The sequence below is a fragment of the Megascapheus bottae genome, chromosome 7, assembly GCF_031878675.1.
Source record: "Megascapheus bottae isolate mThoBot1 chromosome 7, mThoBot2.hap1, whole genome shotgun sequence".
NCBI lineage: Eukaryota > Metazoa > Chordata > Mammalia > Rodentia > Geomyidae > Megascapheus > Megascapheus bottae.
The window spans coordinates 67803908-67830920 of record NC_143515.1 but is presented as its reverse complement, the minus strand read 5'-3'; the positions used below and the strand labels follow the sequence as shown (position 1 = coordinate 67830920).

General features: G+C 44.5%; 1 protein-coding gene across 1 annotated transcript in view; it reads left to right on the top strand.

Annotated features, from left to right (window-relative positions):
• The window catches only part of Efr3b (EFR3 homolog B), a 73577-nt gene that overhangs the window by 20436 nt on the left and 26128 nt on the right, over positions 1-27013 (top strand). The window contains exons 2-4 of the mRNA XM_090337347.1: positions 11569-11645; positions 13027-13154; positions 20419-20569. Coding sequence (XP_090193473.1) covers positions 11569-11645; positions 13027-13154; positions 20419-20569 — 356 coding nt within the window. The remainder of the gene's footprint in view (positions 1-11568; positions 11646-13026; positions 13155-20418; positions 20570-27013) is intronic.

The following is a 27013-nucleotide window of genomic DNA, read 5'->3' as shown; positions in this document are numbered from 1 at the left end:
ATTAGGTGCTGAGCAATGAATAAAAGCAAGATTAATAAGTAATCAGATGAGGCAGAGGAGGATCTGGCCTTGTGCATAGCAGTGCCAGTGCAAATTACACAGAGAAGCCCTTGCCTGCTTCCACTGGCCATGGGGATCTTAGCCCAAACTTTCTTCTACCTCCTGCCCTTGCTTGGGATCAAACTCAGGACTTTGCTCTACCACTGAGCTATACCTCCAGCACCCCACCCTGTCTGATTCCAAAGCATACTGAAATAAACATTACTAAAGATTCCAGAAGCCAAGTCCTGGTTGCTCACGTCTAAGCTACTCAGGAAGCTGAGATCAGAGGATCACAGTTTGAAGCCATCCTAGGCAGGAAAGTCCATGATACTCTTATCTCTAATAAACTACCCAGAAAAAAAAACTGGAAATGGTGCTGTGGCTCAAGTAATCAAGTGTTAGCTTTGAGCAAAAGAAGTTCAGGGACAATGCCAGGCTCTGAGGTCAAGCCCCAGCACAGGCAAAAAAAAAAAAAGATTCCACAGTAGTAGATACCCTCTACCCTTCAGTAATTATTGAGGGCTTTTGATGATTTTAGAATTCAACACACTAAGGGGGCCAGATATGGTAGTGCCCACTTGTCATACCAGCATCTGTCATGGTCAAGACCATGTTGAGGCCTAGTCTCAAAAAAAAAAGATTAATATAAAAGGAGTTGATGACAATTGTTCTGGAAAAAAATAGAAGAGGAAAATAGGAATGATCTAATATCCCTTCCAATTAGAAATGCCCCACCCTCCCGTAGCCATTAGAGGGAAAAATTTGAGAACCTTTTTCTAACAAAGAACTGAGGGACAGAGAAAGGAATAGATGAATGTAGCTAAGGCTGGAGCAGACCCTGCTAGTGGAGCTTGTGGACAAGTGTTCACGTGAAATTCTCCCATGAAATAACTACTCTCCACACAGCATTAGTGGATATGGGGGGGGGACAATTCACAGCTGGGTGCCAGTGGCTCACACCTGTAATCTTAACTGCTGAGGAGATTGAGATATGAGATTTGTGGCTCAGAGCCAGCCCAGGCAGGAAAGTCTGGAGGCCTTTTAATATGTTAACTAACCACCCAAAAGTGGTAAGTGAAGCTTTCAAGCTTCAAACGGTTGAGTGCCAGCCTTGAATGGAAACACTAAGAAACAGTACCCAGGCTTCGAGATCAAGCCCCAGTATACACACACACACACACACACACACACACACACACACACACACACACACGTATACACACACAATTCACTGTGTTTTGATTCTCTAGCAAATCAAACTGCTTCCTTTTCAGTAACTGAATGGTATTTTTATCATTTGGGTTATAGCTGTGGATACAGTTTATAATAAATAATTCTGTGGTTGTGGTTATGGTTATGATTATGGTTATGGTTATGGTTTAGAAGTGAAGTTCCTTCTAAAGTTGAGTGGATTGAGCCACCCAATGGGTAGTACCCATTTTGGAATGTTCTAGAAACTTCAAGGGGTGGTGCCTAGGTAGAGGAAGTAGATACTGAGGTGGTGGGGCTTGCCAGGTCTTTGGAGGCTGCTCTCTGCCTCTCTGCTTCCTGTTCACCATGAGGTAAGCAGCCTCTGCCACAGGATCTTGTCACCTTGACTTGTGTCACTGTGGGTGCAGAATCAAACTATGAGCGGAATCAGTCCTTCCTTCCTCAAGTTGTTCAGGTCAACTGTTGTCAGCTTGGCTGTGAAAAAGTTTCACTAACACCCCGGTCTAGGTGCCTGAAACCACTGAGAGGATTTACTGGTTCCTATATAGGCAGTGTTTTTCTCCTATTCATACATACACCTTTGGTAAACTTTATAAATTCGGCATAGTAAGACTGATGATGATAACTAATACCAAAATAATACATTTACTACTCTCACACTTTGGACCTTGCTAAGTAAAATAAGAGTTATTGAAACATAAACATTGTAATATTGAGGAAGTCATTGTGAGAGCCAAAACGTGTGCTGAATGACTACAGTGGGGGTAACACACACAGCGAGGACACTGCACAGAGCTGACTCATATCCTGCTGTGGTAAAGTGGGACCACAGGAGATGGCATCACAATACTCAGAACAGTGTGCATTTTCAAACTTATACATTTTTTTATTTCTGGAATTTTCCATTTACTGTTTTTAGACTGGGGTTGACAAGACAAACCACAGAAGGTGAGACTGTAGGTAAGGAGCGGACTTGCTCATTAAACACTCCATCCTGGGAATTCTTCCATGCTGTCACTTCACCTTCAACACTATGCCAGCGAGGCTTGCACATAAATTATATATTTAAGTACATTCTAGCCAGCTGGCTGCGTTTCTCTCCAAGTGCCTTGGTTTGCAGACATTGTAGTGGAAGTGTTCTGTGCCTGTGCTCTGTGGGAACCTACAGAACAGATAAGCTGGTGCTGTGAACCTCCTTCATTGCTTTCCTTCCAGATTTCCCATCATATTCTCAGTGTGTTTTTACTAGACAGCTTTCTGACTCTGCTCCTAGATCAAGCTATTTCTGATGGCTGTCCTCAAACCTCCTTGGTGATAAGGTAGGGTTATATTATGTGATTTTTTAATATGATTTTATTGCTGTCAGTAAAATGTTATATGGAAGGGTTACCATTTCAGAAGTCAGATATCTATGCGATGATTTATTATTATAGAAGATAAGATAAAAACTCAACAGTATTAGAAATATTAATATTTTCATAAAAATATTAATAAATTCAGGCTGGGCTGATGCCTGTAATCCTAACTATTCCGTGATACCTGTGTCAACAGCTTCTCTTCAGTAGACAGCTCCTCTCCCTCATCTTCACCTGCTGGTTCAAGTCCTTCAAGACTCTGCCTGACTTCTGCCTCTCCTACAGAGTTCTCCTTGTCCACCAGCCCGAGGAGCACACGCCCTCCCTGGATACTTAGCAGGAGAGGCAAGGGCCCTCCAGGCCCTTATCTCTGTGTCTCTTTTGGCCATCTAGACTAAGAGTCTAATGACCACACCTCTGACTTGGTAACACTTCCTATCCCCAGGTTGCCCTTGACACTGGGAGGACCTGTGATGGCACTCAATATGTGTCAGCAAATCTCCCTCACTTCATTTGGAGCCAGCTTAGTGCTCGACTGGTTGTTACTGGAAAGAGAGGAGAGACTCTAGAAAGGAGTATACCCTTATGCTCCCCTGACCAGATCAGCTCCCACTTCTGTGCAGAGGAAGTATCTTTATTCGCATTAAACATAGCTTCTATAAACTTTACTTTGTAATGGTAATTGTGAAGAAATCATGGGAAGGTCTCCCATAACCTTCATAGGGTATTGCCCATCGTTATCCTCACCGTGCTTTGTTATCAGCACAAGGAATTTGACTTTGAGACTGTTCATAAAGCCAGTTTGGGTTTGAAGCGTTATAGAAAAAATAATAATCAGACTGAATCTGAGGATCAAGGTTCAAAGCCAGCCGAGGTACAAAAGGACCTGAGACTCTTATTTCCAATTAACTTCTAGAAAACGGGAGGTGGGGCTTGGCTCAAGGGTAGGGCAGTAGCCTTGAGCTGAGAGCTCAGGGATAGTGCCCAGGCCCAGTTCAAGCCCCATGAACCACAAAAGAAAGAAAGAAAGAAAGAAAAAAAAATAATCTTGATCCAGGAGCCAATGGTTCATGCCTATAATCCTAGCTACTCAGGAGGCTAAGATACAAGGATCAAAATTCAAGGCCGGCCTGGGCAGGAAAGTCCATGAGATTTTTGTCTCCACTTAACCACCAAAAAGTTGGAATTGGGGGCCAGGAATGTTGCCTAGTGGCAGAGTGCTCGATTAGCATGCACAGATCCCTGGGTTCAATTCCTCAGTACCACATACACAGAAAATGCTAGAAGTAGTGCTGTGGCTCAAGTGTTAGCCTTGAGAAAGCCCAAATACAGTGCCCGGCCCCTGAGTTCAAGCCCCAGGAAAAAAATAGTTGGAATTGGAGCTGTGGCTCAAATGGAGGAGTGCTAGCTTCGAGCATAACGGCTCAGGGACAAACCCAGCCCTGAGTTCGAGCCTCAGAACCAGCACAAAATAATACTTGTTGGAAATATCTTTTTTTTCTACTTGACCACACCTCCTTCATATCTGTGTCTAATATGCATAATCTCACTGCAGATCTTTCTAGATACCATGGCTATGGTGTCAGAGGGCCTACCTAGCTGGGTCTCTTCCTGCCTCCATTCCTTGCTCCCTGTGTGACATTGGGCCAATGGAATATCCCCCACCCTCCCGAGCTTTGGTTTTCTCATCTGAAGGATGGCAATTCCAATCTCATGGGATTTAAGAAAAAATCAAGTTAGACACATAACGTAATACACTCTTAGGAAATGTTTTTCTTCTGCCCTTTCCCAAACGAAAGCCTTCTTTTTCTCCCAATACAATGGAATTCTTCTCTTTTTAAATAATGTTCAGAATGGGTCTCCCTGACACTTCCCATCCCGTTTCCTCAGCAACCTCCTGTGTGTGTAACATCTAATTCCTATGATCCTGATGATGTGTTCCATGTTCCTGTTAGATACATTTTTCACTTTTATTTTGAGATATTTGTAGGCAGAGACCTCCAATGTTTCATTCTGTAAGGCAGCATTACTGCAAAAGAGCCTTGGGTAGGAGCCCTCTGAAAAAACAAGGATGATTTTATCAGCCTCAGAGACTTGCTATAAAGATTAGATGAAAGGAAGCCTAGAGCCTGGCTGCTGTCAGAGTGATAGACCTCCACTTGTATTTCCCACGGGGCTTTGTCCTTTGGTATCTGAGAGGTGACAGCTGCCATATAGAGTTAGACTTTTTTTTTTCCTGGTATTAGATCCTAAACTCAGGACCTAGTGCTTGCTTACTTATGGCTGGTGCTCTTTTACCTATGTCATGCTTCTAGCCCTACTTTTTTTCCTGGTTACTTGGTGGGAAGAGTCTTTATGGACTTTCCTGCCCTGGCTAGCATCAAACTGCGATTCTTAGATCTCAGTTTCCTAGTATCCAGGATTACAGATGTGAGCCACCTACACCTGTCTTTGTTGTTGGTTGTTGTTTTGAGACAAGATCTCAGTATGTAGCCCAAGCAGGCTTTGAATTCTCCATTGTTGTGTTTCACCTTCCCAAGTGCTGGAATTACAGTCATGCATCATCATGCCCCGCTGAACTTGGCTTTCTTAACAAAACACAAATAGTTGGCATAGCAGCACTGATGATGGTGATGATATATGCTAAGAGTTGAGTGTTTATTCATTTCTGCCACAACCCTCTGAATAGATCCTCTTAGTCCTACTTTGCAGACATACAGATCAGTCTCAGTGGGTAAAACCTGCCAGAGCTGGGACTGCAGTTTCACATACAATCTCTGGCCTCTGAATCTGGTTGAGATAAGTGTGGTTGGGGGGGGGGGGCGCATGTACATGCCCAGACACTTAGGCTTGAACTCAGGTCTGAGCCCTGGTCCCTTAGCTCTCCCAAGGCTGGTGTCTACCACTTGAGCTACAACTCCACTTTCAGCCTTTTGGAGGTTAACTGGAGGTGAATCTCAGACTTTCCTGCTCTGGCAGGTTTTGAACCAAGATTCTCATCTCTCCTGAGTAGCTACGTCTATAGGTGTGAGCCATCAGCCCCTAGTTTGAAATCAATTTTTACTACTGGGAGTCAGAAATGGGAAAACATTTTTTTAAAGATCTTATTTGCTTGAAGAATATCAAAGCCTAAGAAAACATACAATAAGGAATTTCAGTCCTGACATTGAATCAGTCAGATACAATTTCTGTCTTTTGAAATTTCCATCCTTGATTAATTTGACCATCAGATTAGCCAAGACTGCCCAGATAGAGGTGACCTTGCAGCTCTGGAACTTGGAAAGGTCAGCCTCCTGACAGCCCTGAGCTGCCTGCCTCCCCAGGGAGAACTCAGCCATTGTGTAATTCCACTTCCAGGAAGATCTGTCTGGAAATCCAGTTTCTGCCTACTTCCCTAAATTTGTTTTCCCCCTTCTCCTTTGGGTCTCTTCAATCCAGAATCTTCCCCCCAGCAAGTGACAGCTGCTGGCCCCTGCATCAGTGCTGCCACATGGCGCCACCAATTTCCTTATCGTCAGTAAAGCAAAACCAGGCTCTGCCTGTGTGCTTCCTGACTTTAATTACCAAGGGCAAATGGCTGCCTCGCCAAAGTAATGAATAAGAAATTGGAAACAACAGGGAATGATTAAATAAATCAGAGTCCGGTCAAAAGATGGTATAATAAGCAACGGTCTGACAAAATGGCAAATGTTTGCAGTATACAAAGAGGAAAAGAAATTTTAATATTCTCCTATCATCTAGTTTTATGCATAGGCTTAAAAACATGCTCAAATCCAGAAACAGGCTAGAATACACAAAATTTGTCATCTCTGAATAAGTAATGTTGATTTTTTTTTACTATTTTACAAAATATCCCTGTGAGCAGGGTATTCCTTTTGACATTTAGAAGCAAAGGAAAGGGGAAAAAAGAAGGAAGCTTTAAAAATTTGTTTTTCTTCCCATTGATGGTAACTTTTCATATCATGGCTTCCCCAGGATTTAGCAGCTCTTTCCCTTCCTAAGGAGCCAACACAGGTCTCACCTCTTCCAGGAACCTTTCCTGGACTCATCAGACTAATCATTGGCCAAGTGTGTGGAGATCAAGTATCCCCAAACAGATGGTGGTTCCTCTGCAGCCGAATCCAAGTACTCTATGCAAACTGCAGGAACTTAATTCATGTTTATGGACTGAAAAGCTGGTCTCCTGGGAGGGAGGTGGACACACCCTTCTCTCTGAATTTTGTTCTATTTCCTCCAATTCATCCCAAAGGGGCATCTGTGCCCTGTGCCCTGGGTTAAACTTTTTTGTAAATTGTTTAAGAAGCATTCCACTTGCTTTGAAAGGAGTGACCCAGTCTGGCCCTTGTCTTTACAAGGAGCTTGTACAGCTAAGAAAATAAATATGGACTTGTTTGAGCAAAAAGACTTTTTTCCCTCTGGTGAATAGGGCAAATGACGTTGATGTTTGTTAGAAGGAAATCAGGGGCTGGGAGAGGAGACTTCCCTGGATCTCACGCTGATCAAAGCCAGGTGAGGTCACCTCCTGCTGTCTCCCATCCGGTCAGGCTCAGGATACTGTACAGAGGCTGGAAGGATGTGAGACTGTGTGGGACTTACAGTTGAGCTGGGGGGTTGGAGTAGGGAGAGAGAAATGAGTCAGTGGAATAAGGCTGAACAACCTGCCATAGGAGTGTATGCAAGGTAACCCTGTGCCAAGGCTGCAGACTTGGGCTGGCTGAGGGGAAGGGGGATTCTCCAACACCACCCAGGATGCACTGAGGGTGGAACTTCAGGGAATTCTAGCAGGTGCCAGGAGCTGCCAAGCCCCTTGGGGCTTATCTCTAGCCCTGGTCAGGTGCTAATCTATCTGCTCATTGAGGCCTGCAACTTCTAGGCTGTACTTTTGAGACTCTCAGTCTCTCGTTCTGGTCTTGCTGCACTGAATGAACACAATGAACTTGAGAAAAGGTTAGGAATGTATTTGGGAGCAAGTAATGAGATAGCTACCAGAGTCTCATGGCAGAAAGGCACATGCTGTGTGACCTTAGAGCACTTAACATCTCTGATTCTGCCTGTAAAATACAAATATAGTCCCTACCTTAGATGGATGTGGTGAGTATTATGTGAAATATTGTCAAGTGCTTGCCTAGTGCTTAGTCCAGAGCAGGTGATAAGGCCTGGATATTTTGAAATATTTAAGACCAGCTGAAAGAGCCCTGGGGGCTGTGGTGAAGGACAGGGAGGAATCCAGGGGAGAGTGATCTGATGGCCTTGGACCGATGTGCCTGGCAGATCATATGAAGCCCCCAGGGGTGGGCAGGCCTAGTGTGTGAAAGTCTGCCATTTTGAATACTTGAGACATCATTTCAAGCCTCCAGTTTCCCTGGGACTGACCAGGTCTGGCCATGGAGACAGATGGATCAAAGACACAGGACCAAGCGAGCAGAACCAGAGGAAAACAGTGCTGGCGTATAGGGGAGTCTGAGACGTAAGCAGGCCCAAGCCAGTCAACCAGAGCCAGGCTAGGGCTGGTCATCCAGGCTGAGGACCCGGCACAGAGGGACATTTTCAACACCTCTGCCTCTCCTCAGAACAAAAGAGCAATGTGGTGAGGAGTCAGGATGGCCTCCAAGGCCAAGCAGGCAGAGAGATATGGCAAGGCCCATGAGCCAGATCTGGTCCTGAAGGTAGACCTAGCCCTGGGAGATGTACCAAGTGTTGAATTCCAGAACCTTTCCTGGGGTGCTCTTCATGAGCTTCAAAACTCTTGGAGGGCTTTTGCTAACTGCCTGTCTGTGCCCTCCCTGACCTTGAAGTCCACCCTTGCTTTTCTACTGGGTTACAGTCATCCCTTCATTTGACATGTCCATAGTGCACTCCTATACCTCTACCACAGTGGGTACACAACATAGTCCCACCTAGCTCACCTGCAGGGACACACAGTGTTGACATATATGGAGTTGACTGGAGGAAAGTTCTGTGACAAGGAATGAACCAAGAAAGTTAAAGGGAATGGTGGTCTCCTGGGTGGGGATGGTTATCAGCTTAAATATGTATATAATGATGCACAAATCTAGGTAAAGTAACTTACTGTGGCCATACTGTTTGAAGAGGGGCTTCAGCCCAAAGCCTGGCTTGAAGTTGAGCCCAAATGTACAGGCCAGATTACAAACGTGACCCAGACTCCATGTGTGACTGCTGGCTAGGTGAACATGGCCTGCCTTCAGCCTGAGCTGCTAAAATGGAATTGTATTTTAATGAGATCCTCAGAGACTTGGATACCTTTCAGTCGGAGAGGCACTGCCCTCTTAATCCTTTTAACACACATGCCTGAGTGACTATGTGATCTTTTTTGGTTTTGATATTCCAGTCCTGAGGCTTGAACTTGGGTACTGGGCGCTGCCCCTCCTGAACTTTTTTGCTCAAGTCTAGTGCCCTATCACTTTCAGCCACACCTCCATTTCTGCCTATTTGGTCATTTATTGGAAATAAAAGTGTCCTGTACAAGAGCGAGGACTCAATATTTGCATACCCAATGCTATGGACATGATATTAGAAATATAAACACAACTACATAGACATAAAACTTATGACTCTATAGGAAATATAATGTTTTATTTCATAAATTAATGTATCTATGATATACAAACCCTTAGCCTAATTTTGATTATGTTCTAAAAACTATGTGCCAGTGATTGTATAGACATGTTTGTTAAACATGTCATTTGAAATATGATGTAAAAATCAATGTTCATAAGTTCTTTAATAAAAAAGAAACAAAACAAAACAAACAAACAAAAAGTATTCTGGACTTTCCTGCCCAGACTGGCTTTGAACCATGATCCTCAGATCTCAGCCTTCTGAGTGGCTAGGATTATGTGTGTGAGCCACTGGTGCTTGGCTTAGATTTTTATTTTTAATCTGCTTCTTATCAGACCTGTCTAAACCAGGCACTGGTAGCTCGCACCTATAATCCTAACGACTGAGGAGATTGAGATCTGAGGATCACAGTTCACAGCCAGCCTAGGCAGATAAGTCTGTGAGATTCTGACCTCCAATTAGCAACAAGATAATAGGAAGTAGTGTTGTGGCTCAAAGTAGTAGAGTTGTTAACTTTGGACAAAAAGAGATCTGGGATGGTGCTAAGGCCCAGAATTCAAGCCCCACAACCAACCAAAAATGAAGAACTGTGCAGCTCTAGCCAAGTAATTGAATCTGTTAATGCCTCAGTTTTCTCATCTATAAAATGAGACTAGAAACAGTGTTCATTCCCATGGATATTCCTGATATGTAGACAGTCCTAGAGCTCAAATAGCTGCTCCTTCTTCCTCCTGGCTGGGCATCCTTTGCCTTCCAACCCTAAGCAGCTTTTCTCCTCCCACCAGCCCTGTGTGGAGTGCTTTGTGTAGCTGAAGTAATTTGCACCAAAGAAATTCATTCTTTTCTCAATGACTCACTGGCTTAATCATCATGGGCACATTTGCATATCAAGTAGAATGCTTGTATAAACAGAATTCATCTTTAATTGGGGAGATTTAGGGGCCCCTCTTTTACTTTGAAGGATGATTTTTCCCAGGCCCTGGCTGCTTCTCCAGGTCCCTGCTCAAGGTTCCCTCCCCTACACCCCACTGCAGAGATAGTGCAGCTAGGAAGTTCCTGCCTGAGGACAAAGCAGGAGAGCTGGTTTCCAGATGTTCCCATTTCCTCTATTCATTAAGCTTCTTATTATGGACCTGGAGGTATTTTGTCAAAACTTATTTTAACATGGATTTCTTGACATCAGCTCCCAGCACTGAAGATCATCTTGGTCTCCTCCACAAAATCAAGTTTAGCTGCATCAAAATGTGCCACTTTGCCAGGCATTGGTGGCTTGCACCTATAATCTTAACTACTGAGGAGGCTGACATTTGAGGATTGTTATTTGTTGCCACCCTGGACAGTAAAGTCCAAGACAATTATTTCCAGTTAATCACCAAAAAGGCCAGAACCAGAGTTCTAGCTTTGCGTAAAAAAGAAGCTGAGAGCTGGGTGCAGGTACTCAGATGTCTGAGATTGGAGGCTCACAGTTGAAAGCTAGCCTAGGCTGGAAAGTCCATGTGACTTTTTCTTTTTTCAGTTGGGGGGCTTGAATTTAGAGCCTGGGCGCTGTCCCTGAGCCTCTGTGCTCAAGACTAGCACTCTACCACTTGAGCCACAGCACCACTTTGAGTTTTTGAGTGGTAAATTAGAGATAAGAGTCTCATAGGGACTTTTCTACCCCAGATGGCTTTGAACTATGATCCTGAGATCTCAGCCTTCTGAATAGCTAGGATTATAGGCGTGAGCCACCAGCACCCAGCTTTTCTTGAAATTCTTGCCTCCGATTAACCACCCATCAAAAACTGGAAGTAGCACCGTGCTTCAAAGAAATACAATGCTACATTTGAGTGGAAAAGCTCAGCGGCAGTGCCTGGACCCTGAGTTCAAGCCCCAGGACTGGCAAAAAAAAAAAAAGTGCCACATTTTTTTCATTTTGTCAAAAGTAGAGGGAAGGGAGTGAGTGTCGTGGAGAACTATACCCTGGATGCTCCGAACTGGTCCTTGGGGTTCAGCCCCAACTTTCCAATGCCCACAGTATTCAAATACCATGGCCACATGGCTTTGAGACAGATTTTCTGACACTGATAGCTACTGGTCTCGTTTACTTATAGTTTTACATACCATTCTGCAACAGGAGGGGAGTAGAAGGGGGTGCGAGATGATGTAAGGCACAGGGAATAAGTGGGGGAGTAATAAGAGGAACAACAGACCCTCCATCCTTTACCATCTTTCTGGACACTCAGGTTCTTTGGTTGCAGTGGGAGATCGTGACCCCAGAAAGGACAAGGGCCTGGCTTTACATCCTCACAGGTAGTGCTGGGCCTGGCCTGGCTTCCAGGTCTCTGCCATTTCCCCAAGGCCTTGCTCATGGGTTGCTGTCTTTTGTTTTTTCTCCCTCCAGGTGTGTGTGGCTGCTGCGGTGCCCTTCGCCCTAGGTACAAAAGGCTGGTTGACAACATTTTCCCTGAGGACCCTGAGGTGAGTCTCAGCTCTGGCAGGTAGTATTATAGTCCTCACCATCTGGGCTGGGCTCTGCGATCTGCTATATTGGGAAGGCAGACCCCTAAGACCCCTGACCATAAGGCCTGACCAGACAAATGGAGTTCTGGACCCCACCCTGGGAATGGGGAGAGACTGTGGAATGCAGGCATTGGCTGTCTCGGAAGGCTGAGTTTGTAGAGGGCAGGAGGAAGTCTGTTTGGGGCTTTGGTCAGTGCCTACATGAGATGTCTTTCTTAGTCCTGTCATTGGCTGCTTACTCTGAAGAAAATCTCCCCCTGCTGCTTAGGGGAAGTGTGCCTCTGTCTTGGGCTTTGGCTAGAGGCCCATGTGTCTCCCCTGCTCCCTCTGGCATCTGCCAGGCATCTGAGTAGGTCATACTCACACTACATTATGGGTTGTGGTCTAAGAAATGTCAGGATTTGATGTCAGTGAGCTGCTGTCTGGGAATCAATGGCCTCTTCTGAATGGGTAGTTGGTGGATCAAATTTCTAGCATCCTCTGGAGAATTCCTCAAGGGCTGCAAATCTGCCTTCTTTATGCCTTGGTGATGGGTATCTGAGTTGATGTGTCTTAATTCTGACTTGCTTTTTTCCCTTAAATTAGCATGCATTAGCTATACACAGGGGATTTTATTGTGACATTTCACAAATGCTTACAATGTGTTACAATCAATCTCCCCCCTCTATCACTCTCCTGTCCCCTCCCTCACCCTTTCTAATATGATTTCAACAGGTTTTGTTGTTCTGTTTTCATGCATGTAGACAATCTATTTGACCATATTCATCCCCCTTTCACCCTTATTAGCCCAACTCCCAATAAAGTCTGTTTCTGTTTCCCATCCCCCAACCCCCCTATTGAGCACCAGTGTTTTTTTTTTAATCATTGAGATTCTTTACGCTGTTTTAATATATAGTTGCAGGGTAACTCAAAAATTTTCACCCTGTATCCTTTCTCCTTTCCCTTCTCCTCCTAAATAGTCCCTTGGTTAGATTCATGTTCTATCTTTATCCATATTCAGAGTTGCTTTTAATGGAGGCTTGTTATTCATTCACACACCCATGGGTGTACACGCCCACACACAAACATAAATATCTTCATGGAAAAAATATATACATGCACACATTTATTTCTGTCCCTGTTGTTACTTATCCATAGCTAGCAAACTTGGGGCAAGGCTTCCTGGAGGACAGGAACTGGGTCTTGATCATCTCTGTATCCTTGGCCCTTAGAATGTTATCTAGAATGCACTTAATAAGCACTTGTAAATGGGATTTAACTGAACTCTTGTTTATTGCCTGGCATGAGCCATTCTGCCATAGCCTGGCCATGGCGATTCTGAGACATCTGTCTTCTACAGGATGGCCTGGTGAAGACCAACATGGAAAAGTTGACTTTCTATGCGCTCTCAGCTCCAGAAAAACTAGATCGCATTGGTGCCTACCTCTCAGAGAGGCTCATCCGTGATGTGGGTCGCCATCGATATGGGTAAGTTGGAAGAGGAGGAGGAAGAGGAGGAGGAGGAGGAGGAGGTGGAGGAGGAAGAGGAGAAGGAGGAGGAGGAGGAAGAGGAGGAGGAGGAGGAGGAAGAAGAGGAGGAGGAGGAGGAAGAAGAGGAGGAGGAGGAGAGATTTTCAGAAGCTATATTATATGGTTAAGACAAAATGATATAATGGGCAGGAGCTATTGGACAGACTGCTCTTCTAGTGGTAGTGAAATTAGATGCTACTGTCTAGATGCTGCCACCGAGTCTTTGTGTGTCTAGATGTCTTCACACAGTTTAGGGCCTTAAAGAATTTTCCCAGTCCTGAATGCAACTTATTGGGTCTTACCCAGTAAGATTAAAAAATTAGAAAGAGCCACCAGATTCTACTAAAAGGCAAGGTTGTAGCAATTTTTCTGTTAAAAATATACTTCACAGGGGGGCCGGGAGTTTGGCCTAGTGGCAAAGTACTTGCCTAGCATGCACGAAGGCCCAAGTCATATTCCTCGGTACCACATACATAGAAATAAGCTGGAAGTGGTGCTGAGGCTCAAGTGGTAGAGCTCTAGCCTTGAGAAACCCCAAGGACAGTGCTCAGGCAATTGAGCTCAAGCCCAGGACTGGCAAAAAAAACAAAAAAAAAAAAAAAAAATATATATATATATATATATATATATATATATATATATATATACACACACACACACACACACACACACACATATTTCAGAGGCTGGGAATTTAGCCTAGTGGTAGAGTGCTTGTCTAGCATGCACGAAGACCGGGGTTTGATTTCTCAGTACCACATACATAGAAAAAAAGCAGGAAATGGTGCTGTGGCTCAAGTGGTAGAGCTCTAGCCTTGAGAAAACCCAAGGCCAGCGCTCAGGCTCTGAGTTCAAGTTCCAGGACTGGCAAAAAAAAAAAAAAATATATATATATATATATATATATTTCAGGAGCTGAACGCAGTGGCTCACACCTGTAATCCTGGCTACTTAGGAGGCTGAGATCTGAGGATCATCTCAGTTCAAAGCCATCCTGAGCACTGAAGAACTAGAATCTATTATCTCCACTTAATCACTAGAAAACAGGAAGTGGGGCTGTGGCTCAGGGGTAGGGTGGTAGCCTTGAGCTGAAGAGCTCAGGGACAATGCCCAGGCCCAGAGTCCAAGCCCCATGACACCCCCCCAAAAAAAAATAATACACTTCAGTGAAATGTTTATCTGGGAAGGAAGGACTTTCTATGTTTAGAAGAAAGAAATCTTAAAGAAAAATAACTAATCAATAGATGTATTACTTACCCAAAAATAAGACAAAGGAGCCAGCTTCTGATGTAAGCACACCTATAATCTGAGCTGAAATCTGAGAATCAAAGTTCAAAACCAACACAGGCAAATAAATCCATGAGACTCTTAGGTCCACCAAAAAACTATAGGCCTGGATCAGGTGATAGAGCACTACAGTTAGTGAAAAAACGAGTAAAGCACAGAGTTCAAGCTCCCTCACCAACACACACACACACACACACACACACACACACACACACACACACACGAAAAACCCAAAGAATTCAAACTCATGCATGAGTGGCACGTAGTAAATAGTTTGTGGGTAGAGTGGAAAGATTGAAATGCTGAAAGGAAGATTGAAATACTGTTCTTTGAGGCAAAGAACACAAAAAAGGCACAGATAGGGAGCTTGAATGAAAAGTGATAATATTTAACAAACTAGTCATCAAAGATGAATATTAAAATGTTATCAATGCTATCAAGTTAACAATTATTCCAGACGTAAGGAGATGGCAATGTAAGGCATTTTCCTACCTCCCTCAAAAGGAACTTTCTAGAAAATAATTCTGAGCAATATAGTAAGAACTTGAAAAACATCTGGATGCTGGTGGCTCACACCTGTAATCCTAGCTACTCAGGAGGCTGAGATCTAAGGATTTCAGTTCAAAGCTAACCTGGGCAGTTTCAAGTTTTTTAAAAAATTGTTAGGGTAATGTATAGAGGGGTTACAGTTACATTTACTTAGCACACATTGATAACCCTTCTCAGGTTTTTGTCCCCATTTTCCTCCCGAATTCCATGAGACTCTTATCTCCAATTAAGAACCACAAAATTGGAAGTTGTGCTGTGACTCTATGTGGTAGACCACTAGCTTTGAGCAAAACAACTCAGGGGCAGTGCCCAGGCCAAGTTCAAGCCCCATGATTAACAACAACAACAACAGTAACAACAACAACAAAAAAAGAACTTGGAACCAGTTAGGCCCTTTGACCCAGTAATTCCTTTGTCGAGATATTTTCTATTTATCTATTCTATTCAACTTTAAATACAGTCCAGCTTTATATAGAAAGCTGTTCATTACAGTGTGTGTGTGTGTGTATGTGTGTGTGTGTGTGCATGTGTGTGTGTGTGTGTGTGTCAGTGTCAGTGAAAAAAAAAGCAATAACATAAGTGTTCGGCAAAAGAAGAGAAGGGTGGTTATAAAGATGCTTACCTTATATCAGTCTCCTCTTCTTGTTTCTGCCTTTTTCTTGGTTCAGACTATTTAATTGTATTTATTTGCTGGTTGGTTGGTTTTGCATTGCTGGGGGTATAGCCCAAGGGCTCACATAATAGATAAGTGCTTTACTATTGAGCTATACTTGCAACTCTCTTTTAATTGAGACGATGACAGTCACCTTGAGAATTGTCTCCCTGCTTCCCATATTTCTTGGGTGGTCTTGCCAGGTTAATATTTTTAACACACAAACTATATCTTCCTGGTTCCTTTAGAACAAAATCCACATTCCTCAGCTTTACTTCCAGGTTCTTCCACAGCCTGCCCCTGTCCCAGCTATGACCACCACACCTGCCATGCACTGCTGTAGAGCCTGGTCTAGATCTGGTTGGCAACCAGAAAGTCTTTGTTCGATTGATTGATCGCTTCTGGTGCTAGATTAAACCCAGGGCCCTGTGCATACTAACTAAGCACACCCAGTACCACTAAGCTATACCTCCAGTTACCGATAATCTGAAATCACGATATACTTAGTGTAAAACAGAATGCAAATTATTCTGTTTCTACAATCATTTTATATAATAAAATTGGGTTACACATTCAATAAGATGAGCCTGAATAGACTGCGTTTGGATTTATGTAAAGGCATATTAGAAAGAATAGTCAAGCAAGTAAAAATGGTATTATCCTAAATTGAACCTAAAACTGATGTACCAGCTATATCATGAAACGCTTAATGCTAATTTTACCCGCCCTCTCTGCAGTGATGGTTCTCTTGGTAGAAATGCCTAGCAGCCATCAGAGCCACTTTAGAATCTTTTCCACTGCTCTTAGAATTGCAATTCAAAATTGGCATTGTCCTATTAAAAATAGCCTTTGCAGCATCTAGGTATTTAAAGTCTGAAGGCCTGAAAGAGGACTTTAAGAGAGGAAAAAAATGGGCTAGAATGCATCCCTCTCCCTCTTGAATATCCCCATCCAACACTACATACATTTTCATCTTCCTCATCACTGGCTCATAGATGCTGGGCATCAAAAAATAGTCAAAGCTGGGCAGAGGGAGGAAATGAGGAATCTCTAGGGAGTATTCAAGATCACTGACTATGTTGGGTTGTATTATCCAGAGCAGCAAAAGTCAAGCTTTCCTTCTGTTTCCTACCTTTCTCTGTGCATTTATTTTCCCACTCAGCCCAACTGTGGGAACATTCCCTGGAAGCTGGGATACAGGGAAAAGAGGGGTCAGCAGTGCCGAGGGAGACTAGAGTCAGTCTGCAGTGGACACTAAGCATGGGCTGTGGTGTGTAGGATCCCAAATTAGATACTGCAGGACCCCATGGTGCCTGGGGTCACTCAGCTGGGAAGAGCTTCCCAAAAGAAACACATTCTCCAGGAGCTGAGGCTAGGAGGAGGCAGTGAACTCTTTAGATAGCACTCTGCTGGCTCCTGCCACGAGGGGAAGGCCAGAACCCCTTTCTGCTTCTGGGCTCCCCAAACCCAGAAGATTTTAAAAGTGGACTCATTGAATGTAAAGACACACTGCCCAGAATGAGTGGTTCTTTGTCAAGGCTTTTGAGTAATTCTTGGGTGATGACAAGTCTCTCCTGAAGCTGTCTCTTCTTCCTGTCTGCTGCTTTCAGCCCTTGAGCCTGATCTGCTTTTCTGCTCCAGCTAAGTGTGGTCCCCAGGCTGCTTACCACACTCATGCCTCAGGAGGCTCCCCACCTTCCCTGGTTTTTCAGGCTGCTTCTGACTGAGCATGAGGTGTGGGAGCAGAGCTGGCCTTCCCTGGCGCTCTGGACAAGAGACTTCTGGTCTTTTTCCTAAATGCCAGGACCCCTAGAGATGTTCTTTAGTGGCTGTAACTCACCTGCTTCAATCCCAGAGCCTGGCAGTGCTCGGTGTCCTCCACAGCCCCCTTTTCTGCCCTTCTCAGTTCTCTCTGCCCAACTTCTTCTCCTCACCTGCTGAGATGCACTTCTGGAACCCCTGAGGCTGTCTGTGGTCTACCTACTCTTGTTCCCTCCATGGCCCAGCTCCTTCCTAACCCATCTGCTCTAGGTTCCAGTTAGATAGTAACACCTGCCACTACTTTTCACCCCTTCTAGGACACCAGCCCCAGGTCAGATCTCCTCTGATGGTCACTGTGTCACCATAGGCCTGTGGGGTGGACACGGCTCTGAGGACCCCATGTTCCATTCCTTCTGAGAGCATTGATGGGACACGCTGGGGAGGAACAAACAAGGAGAGCATTGGCTAGGACCTGAATCCCACTGGCTTCCAGTTTTCTAAGATTCTTAGAAATGTTTAAGTTCATAATTATAGCCATGCCATCCTTATTACTAGGATCAGAGACAGAGAGCCAAGAGGTAGTATGTGCAAAGGATTAGACCTTCCACCTCTCTCTCTTTCCCTCCCTCTCACTTCGCTGCTGTGCCTCTCCCCTAGCTTTTGGTTTTTGAGACTGTGTAGGCAGCCCTGCATTCTTGATCTTCCTGCCTCACCCTTTCAAAATACTGGGATCACAGGCATGTTCCATTGTAGTTTCTTTACATTTCAGTTTTACTTCTACTATTAGTTTCATTTTCCAACAACAACAACAAAATTTCCAGTCCTAGTCAGTACACAATTCTTTTTGTTCCTAGCAAAGGGTGGTTTTTTATTTGTTTGTTTGTATTTTAGGGGTATTTTTTTTTCCAGTCCTTGAACTCAGGGCCTGGGCACTGTCCTTGGACACACTTTTTGCTCAAGGCTAGTGCTCTGTCACTTGAGCCACAGCACCACTTCTGACTTTTTCTGTGTATGTGGTACTGAGGAGTCCAACCCTGGGCTTTGAGCTTGCTGGGCAAGCACTCTACCACTAGGCTGCACTCCCAGCCCAAGGGTGTTTTTTTGTTTATTTGTTTTATTTTTGTTTTTGGTCAGTTGTAGGGCTTGAACTCTGGGCCTGGGTATTGTTATTGAGCTCTTCAGCTCAAGTCTACCACTCTATCCCTTGAGCCACAGCACCACTTCCTATTCTCTGGTAGTTAATTGGAGATAAGAATCTCATGGACTTTAGTGCCTGTGCTGGCTTTGAACCGAGATTCTCAGATCTCAGCCTCCTGAAGGGTGTTTTTTTGTTTTTGTTTTTATTTATTTATTTATTTAGTTATTTTGCTTATCACAGTATTCTAGCTTTGTCTCTCCCCATCCCCCTTAACAGGAACAGGAAAAACAGCAATCTGCGTTATGGGATGTGGGAAGCCTCACAGTTTCTTCTCTAATCTAGCCCCAGCTACTCCAACCCTTCCTTTCACTTACATAAACTCTGTAAAGTAATGGTGAGATACTGTCAGATGGCTTCATGCAGAAAGATACTCAGGATGATCTAGAAGTGAAGAGAATGTCACTCAACCTGTCCTCATTTCCTGCCTGTCTTGGTTGATTGGACATGTCCAGGTTTCTCTGCAGGGAAAGTCTGACCTCTCTGACAAGGATCCAGGCCCGTCTGTTTTCCCAAATGCAGGATTCAGGCTCTTGTTACCTGGCTGGCACAGTATACCTGTGTCATGTCATATGCCTGGTCTGTAGGTTTTCTGGCAGTAATGGTGGTAGCTCTGAAGGATAGGGCTTGGACAGAAGGGGGGAGAAAAAAAATTTGAATAACAGAAGCTTTTTAGTTTCTTTCCTTCCTTTCTTTCTTTTTTTAAATTTTTTTAATTATTTTTTTTGGTTCTGAAACATGCAGGCTCTCATGCATGGTAGGCTGTGCATGCCCCAGCTCAAAAGGTTGTTTTGTGTGGAGGATTTTTGAGGGTTTTTTGTTGTTGTTGTTTTGCCAGTCTTGAAGCTTGAACTCAGAGACTACACTGTCCTTGGGCTTTCTCAAGGCTAGTGCTGTACGACTTGAGCACAGCATCACTTCCGGCTTTTCTATGTATGTGGTACCAAGGAATCGAACCTAAGTCTTCATGCTAAGCAAGCACTCTATCCCTAGGGCAAACCCCCAGCCTTGTTTTTGTTTTGCATGGTTATTTGATGTGTAATACCTTTTTGACCTTGATTACCTTGCTTGTTTAGACTTGCAAGCTGTCTGTATCTAAGGCAGTCTGACCACAAGACTTCTGAATTAGTCAGCTGTTTATGACGTCCTGTGGGACTTCGTGGGGGCCACCTACCAGTTCCAGAAATGGTCCTGTAGTTGAGATGTCTTTTTATTTACTTAAACTTTGGTAATTTTTAAAAAGACACTGGTAAGTCTAATTTTGTTTGTTTTAAATGTCTGCCTAATATTCAAAGATGAATATGATTAGGATCAACCCATGAAGATGAAATCTCTGAACTCCCCTACCCTCTCACCCTCTCTCCCCAGTACTGGGGGCCTCAAGCTCTGACTTAACTTTTTTTGCTCTAGGCTGGCATTCATCGACTTGAGCCACAGCTTTATGTCCATCTTTTTGGTGGTTAATTGGAGATAAGAGTCTTACAAGTTGTCCTGTCCAGGTTGGTTTCCAGCTGTGATCCTTGGATCTCAGCCTCTTGAGTAGTTAAGATTACACGTGTGAGCTGCTGACACCTGGCCTGAATCAGCATCATTATCTGTACTGCACATGGAGCTGGCCTAAGAACTTCAGGCCACTGCAAAGTCCCCTCACAGCTCTAAGTCTTACTGATTGTCAGTTCTACCACCCAGACGTTGTGACAGCCCATGACAATCTTCTTCCCTTATTCTGCCCCACAGCCACCATGCTGACTCCCAGTTGCCCCCACTGCTCTTCCTAGGTATGTGTGCATCGCCATGGAGGCGCTGGACCAGCTGCTTATGGCCTGCCACTGCCAGAGCATCAACCTTTTTGTGGAGAGCTTCCTCAAGATGGTGGCCAAGCTGCTGGAGTCGGAGAAGCCCAACCTGCAGATACTGGGTACCAACTCGGTAAGGAGCAGCCCGGGGCACCCCTTGGCCTCCCAGCCAGCGCCTGGGTGGGATGGAAGTAGGAAGCCCAAGTCAGAATTGTGGTGTCTCCCTTGGTTTCTGACCTTAATCATAGCACACTGCTTGTCCTAGTGTTCCTCTTAGTATGAGCAAAAGGGCACTGATGTTTGTAAATTTAAATAAATTATCTTAGAGCTGGAGGGAAGAAAGGAGGAGGGGGAAGTTGGGAAGGGGGAAAGAGAAAATTTGTTTATGTTGGATCTGAGCTTTGAACTCGGCTTCTTACTTGCTAAGCAAGTATTCTATCATTTAAGCCACAGTCCCAGTTTCTCTCTCCCTGTCCCCCTCCTTCTCCCCCCCTCTAGTCCAGGGCTATCTTCAGATGGTCTTCCTAACTATTTGCTCCTGAGGAGCTGGGATAATAATTGGATATCACTATGCCTGGCTTGTTGATTGAGATGGGATCTTGCTTTTTCCTGGGTTATCTTGGAACCTTGATTCTCAGTGTTTCTACCTCCTCAGTAATAGCTGGGTTACAGATGTGAATCACCACACCTGGGTATGTAGTATAATTTCTACATACATAATAAAACACTTAAGAAAACTGAGCAGTTTAAAGCCTATAGTTGTCAGGTATAACAGCACATGTCTATCTATAATCCCTGTACTCAGGAGATAGAGGAGTAAGATGGTGAGTTTAAGACCAGTGCAACCCTGACTCCAAAAAACACAAACCAAAATGAAAGGGAAAAAAAATCATGTAATTCAGTAGTCATAGCATCTTCCTGAGGCAGAACGGTGTCAACGCTAGTATGATCATTGCAGACGGATAACCTCCAACCTTGCTCTTCTAATCGATTTTTCCCTTACATAATTTTAAAAGGAGTCTCATGAGTTGTAAAAATAGTAGAACTGGGAACCTAGTGGTAGAGTGCTCAGCTAGCATGCATGAAGTCCTGGGTTCGATTCCTCAGTACCACATACACAGGAAAAAGCCGGAAGTGCTGTGGCTCAAGTGGCAGAGCACTAGCCTTGAGCAAAAAATGTCCAAGGACAGTGCCCAGGCCCTGAGTTCAATCCCAGGACTGGCAAAAAAAAAAGTAGTTTAATGAAGATTGTGGTTCACAGCCAGTACAAGCAGAAAGTTCATGAGACTTTCACCTCCAATTAAGCTCCAGAAAACAGGAAGTAGTGCAGTGGCTCAGAGTGGTAGCACTGAGTGAAAAAACTCAGAATGGCACCTAGCCCTGAGTTCAGGCCCAATAACCAATGGGGAAAAATATGAATTAATATAAGCATTCCCACTGGTAGCTCATGCCTGTAATCCTAGCTACTCAAGACTGAGATCTGAGGATCAAAGTTCAAAGTAAGGTGCAGTAATAGTGTCCTTGCACGTGCACACACACACATACAGCATTCCTTGGAGGGCAGGAGTTGTCCAGGGCTCTCATAACTCAGTGACCCATGAAACATCCTATAAATATCTTGATATCACATTGGACACCGGTAACTCTCACACCTGTAATCCTAGCTACTCAGGAGACTGAGAGCTAAGGATTACAGTTCAAAGCCAGGCTAGGCAGGAAAGTTTATGAGACTTTCATCTTCAGTTAATTACCAAATTACCCTCCAGAAGTAGAGCTGTAGCTCAAGTAAATACTCTCTCTCTCTCTCTCTCTCTCTCTCTCTCTCTCTCTCTCTCTCTCTCTCTCTCTCTCACGCACACACACACACACACACACACACACACACACACACATTCACACATATGTCCTGATATACATCTTTCAGAGATGTAGGAAACTAATGTTCATGAGACATGGAAAGACCTTGGCGAAGCAGGAAGCTGGCTGCCAGCTTAGTTCTCTTCCCTAGCTGTTCAGCTCTGAACAGGTTCTTTTATGACCCCGTCTTTTCTCTCATACCACATTCAGGTTGAACTTGACTGTGGCTCCTCCAAGCTCTGTCACTGGTCTTGGTACAGGTACCTTCTTCCATGGGATGTGAACATTTGTGAGGGAAGAGCTGCCATTGTGCCATGTGTGAATCTAGACACTCCCAAATGTTCTGGCTGCTATCTTTTACTTCTTTACATCTCCCCTGCTTCTTTGCCTTAAGGAACATTTTAAGCTCCAAGTGTTCAAGAAGCTAAGATTTAGACTATTTACAGTCTGTTTACAGGCCTTCAGTGAAGCCTTTATCTGTCTGCAAAGAACACAGGAGAAAAGTTGGAGCTTGGTTGGCTGAATTTTTATTGTACCCTTAGGTTCTTGCTTAATGTCTTTGCTTATGACCCTGAGTGCTGTTACTTGAGCCACACCACCACTTCTCGCGTCAGCTGGTCAGTTGGAGATGAAGAGTCTCCATGGATGGACTGGTCGTCCCAGGCTGGCTTCAATCTTAATCCTCAGGATTTTAGCCTCTTGATGTCTTTACTGTTCTACACAAGTTCATTTAATCAGGAAAAAATCTCATGGTAACTTTTCTTTCTAGAGTAGAAACTCTTTCTTTCTCTTCCCTCTCCTTTTTCTTCTCTTCTTGGGTGCCAGCTGCCTTTGACAAATTATATATGCAATAGCTGAGGTCAAAGTCCTTTGTCAGGTTGCCCTGGCAACAGCTCCACATACTGTTTTAGTTGTCTTGTTTAGGATAAGTACAGTCTGGAAGGGAACATCTGAATGGAAAAATAAAGGAGTCACTGTGACTCCACGGGGGCCACAGAAGCAGGTGGCTTCTTTTTTTTTTTTCTTTTTTCCTACCATGAATCCTAGTCTGGGTGGATATTTTGTGATCCCTTGAAAACACAGGGTCCTGTGAATTCCTGCTCTGCCGCATTAGCACATCCGCCAGGGGTGAGTGGGGAAGTGATTGCTATGCTGCAGCTAGATGAGGAAGTTGAGAAGGGCAGCTGGCTAAGGAAGTCAAGTCAAGTTATTGCCATAGACTCAGCCTCCAACTGGGAGTCTTGAACTCAGGGACTAGGAAGTGTCCCGTAGCTTTTTTGCTCAAAGTTGGTACTCTCCCACTGAGCTACACCTCCACTTCTAGCTTTTCGGTGGTTAATTAGAGGTAAAAGCCTCATGGAATTTTCTGTCCAAGCTGGCTTCAAACTGTGGTCCTCAAATCTCAGCCTTTTGTAAAATTTGGTTACAGGCTTGAATATGAGCACCGACTTACACGTTGTTTTAAGACACTACACTATTGTCTTTTGCAGTAGTGCTAGAAAACTAATACGGCTCCCGTGAGTCTCCCAAACCCCACCCCCATCCCCACACTTAACGATCTGTGCACCCTGGGGCTTTGTGCTCCTTCTTGCTCTCTGTGCTGGATGATGTATGTCATCATTTGGTGGTTTTAGCTGTCATGTAGACTAACTGACCCAGCAATCAGCACTGCCCACCACAGCCTCTGGGATAGGTCCACATGGCAGGTGGCCTCAGGACTGAGCTTGATGGCTCAGCACCACAAGGATGGAGTCTCAGAGCAAGGCAGCAGTGCCTCCCCCACTCTGTTCCTGAGTGCCAGCCTGGGACCCAGCACATGAGCTCACGCAGGGAGAGGAAGAATGGGTCTGTGGGGGCAGCCAGAATGAGACACCCCAGAAGGTCTTAGCCTCTCCACTAACCAGTGCAACATTTTTTAGAGGAAGGATGGGATAGTGTGGGCAGATAGGAGAGTGTGTCCCCACGCCCAGGGAGTACCCCTGCCGTCACCAGTTGTTGAGGGGTTGTCTGGGCACAGTCAAGTGGTCATGGACTGTGGCTCTGTTTTCTCTGATAACAGCTCCCTGGAGTTGCTGGTCATGACGATGCATGCCTGCCTATAAGCACCATACTTGAAAGGCTGAAGCAGGAGGCTCTCAAGTTTGAGGGTCACAGAGTGAGACCTTCACCCAAAACATAAGAATTAAAAGACAAAACAAGAAAGAAAACAAAACAAAAACAAGCCCAGTGAGGAGAAAGGGGCAGAAACCACATGATTTGCATCTTTCCAACTACGATTTGTGCCAGTGAAGCAAAGAGAGGTAGTTACCATTTCTCCTGGGGGAAACTCTGGGTAAAGGCAGCAGAAAAGCCTTTGTCCCAGGGCTTCAGGAGAGATTGCTCCCTCTCCCCGTGCAGTGTATTTTCCTATCATTTCTGGTAACCGCAGAAGGATTCCATCTTCAGGAAAAAGCTAACGGCTCACAGAGACATGGGCCTTCCACAGCGTGACCTGTCAGCTCAGCTTCCCCATTCAGATCAGGGGATCCTGGTTTATGCCATGTCATGAGTTACAGTCTTTCTCTGAATTAACCTGGCCCTGAGTCACTGCCACACACTGTGGTGCCTGCAAGCCCATCCTGAAAGCATGGGTGATCCGTGCCAGTGAACATGGCACCTTTGTTATACAGGAAGAGCTGAACCTTTGATCTTGAAAGGGTGGCCCTTGCTGTGCCATGGCCTTTGAAATGTCACATGTTCAGAATCTTCAGTCTGTTGCTATAGAGACCATCCTTTGTTTCTATGTCTTAAAAATAAATAAAACAAAAACACAACTTCATTCTTTCATGATTTCATACATTAGGCAACTAGCATTGAAATTAAACAAACAGACAAACTATTAGAAATGGTGGGTAGGAAGTCCCTGCTGCTTCATGCACTTAGAAAAATAGTAAGCCAGGGACTGACAGCTCATGCCTGTTATCTTAGCTACTCCGGAGGCTGAGATCTGAGGATTTCAAAGCAAGACTGGGCAGGAAAGGCTGTGAGACACTTATCTCTAATTAACCACAGGAAAACCAGAAGTGGAGCTGTAGTTCAGAGTGGTAGAATTCTAACCATGAACTCAGGAACAGGGGCTAGGAGTTTGGCCTAGTGGTAGAGTGCTTGCCCAGCATGCATGAAGGCCTGGGTTCAATTCCTCGGTCCCACATACATAGGAAAAAAAGTCAGAAATGGTTTTGTGGCTCAAGTGGTAGAGCTCTAGTCTTGAGAAAGTCCAAGGACAATGCTCAGGCCCTGAGTTCAAGCCCCAGGACTGACAAAAAAAAAAAAAAAAAAAAGGAACTCAGGGACAGTGCCTAGGCTCTGAATGCAAACTCTTCCACTGACCAAAGGAAAAAACAATTCTGAGTATATATAGCTTAGTAGTAGAGCACTCGTGTAGCATGTACAAGGCCCTGGGTTTGATCCTTAACACAAGAATCAAAGAGGGGAGGAGGGGAGAATGACTGTAAAGCTCTGAAGTGCCAACCTCAACTTCAGCCAAATTTGAACCTATTTCCCCAGTGGACTTCTATGACAGATAGGGCCTTGACTGGAGCCTCTGTGAATCACCCCTGAGATTCTCCACATCATTAGACTTTCCGGTTTGTCCCCTCACATCCACCTTGGAGCATTGTGACAAGGCTGTCTGACTCTGCCCAGGCTTGTTACAGGCAAGTGTTCCCTAACCAGTTGTCTAGCTGGGTCATCTGGGCTGCTGGGCTGCCAAGGCTCATGGAAAGGAAGCTCCTTCTATCAAACCAGGCAGTCCTAAGGATGCTCTCAGAGTCTGGTACCCAAAAGGAGTTTTCATTTAGTACCTCTTCTTATTGCTAACTTTAATTTATTCATTTATTTATTTATTTAGTGGGTCATGGGGCAACTTGGCACTGTCCCTGAACTCTTCAGCTCAAGGCTACCACCCTACCCTGGAGCCAAGCCCCACTTCCCATTTTCCAGAGGTTAATTGGAGATAAGAATCTCAGGTCCTTTTATGCCCGGTTGGCTTTGAACCTTGATCCTCAGATCTCACCCTCCTGAGTAGCTAGGATTACAGGCGTGAGCCACCACACCTGGCTTAAAACACTTTTAGGGGAAAAAATAATACCACATGGCAGAATAACAATACAACTTATTGTTAATCTGATCTCATTAAGAGTTATTTGGGATACTGCATTTATAAAATTCCACAAAGTAACTTTCAAGAATTTGATTACCTTTATAGCAGTTCCCCCCCCCCCTCCCTTAAGTTTGGGATGTGTACACCTTTGGTGGATTTTGAACATGTAGCACATTGGAACTCAGAGTTAGGATTTTGACCAAGAATGACTAAAGTGAAAATGGCAAACTTGAAACATTTACCCACACTTCCGACAATAGTATGGAATTTCCTTTTGCAAATCAAATCACATTTGTTCTTGTGCTGAGATAACCCATTCTGGATGGGGTTCAAGGTGGTGACAGTATTTTCCCCACAGCCTTTCAGCCATATGGCTTTGTGCAGTTCTGTATGGAAGAGAGAGCCTTCCTCATTTCCCTTTGCTTCCTTCCTTTGCTCTCCTCAGATGGGAAGGTGATGATTGCAGACTATGTAAATGGGGAAGCTGAGCAGAACTGGAACTCAGATCTCAAGACTATGCTCTGGAAATCAGCCAGGAGCAGGAGCTCATCTCATGATGCCCCGGGCATGCTTTCCAAT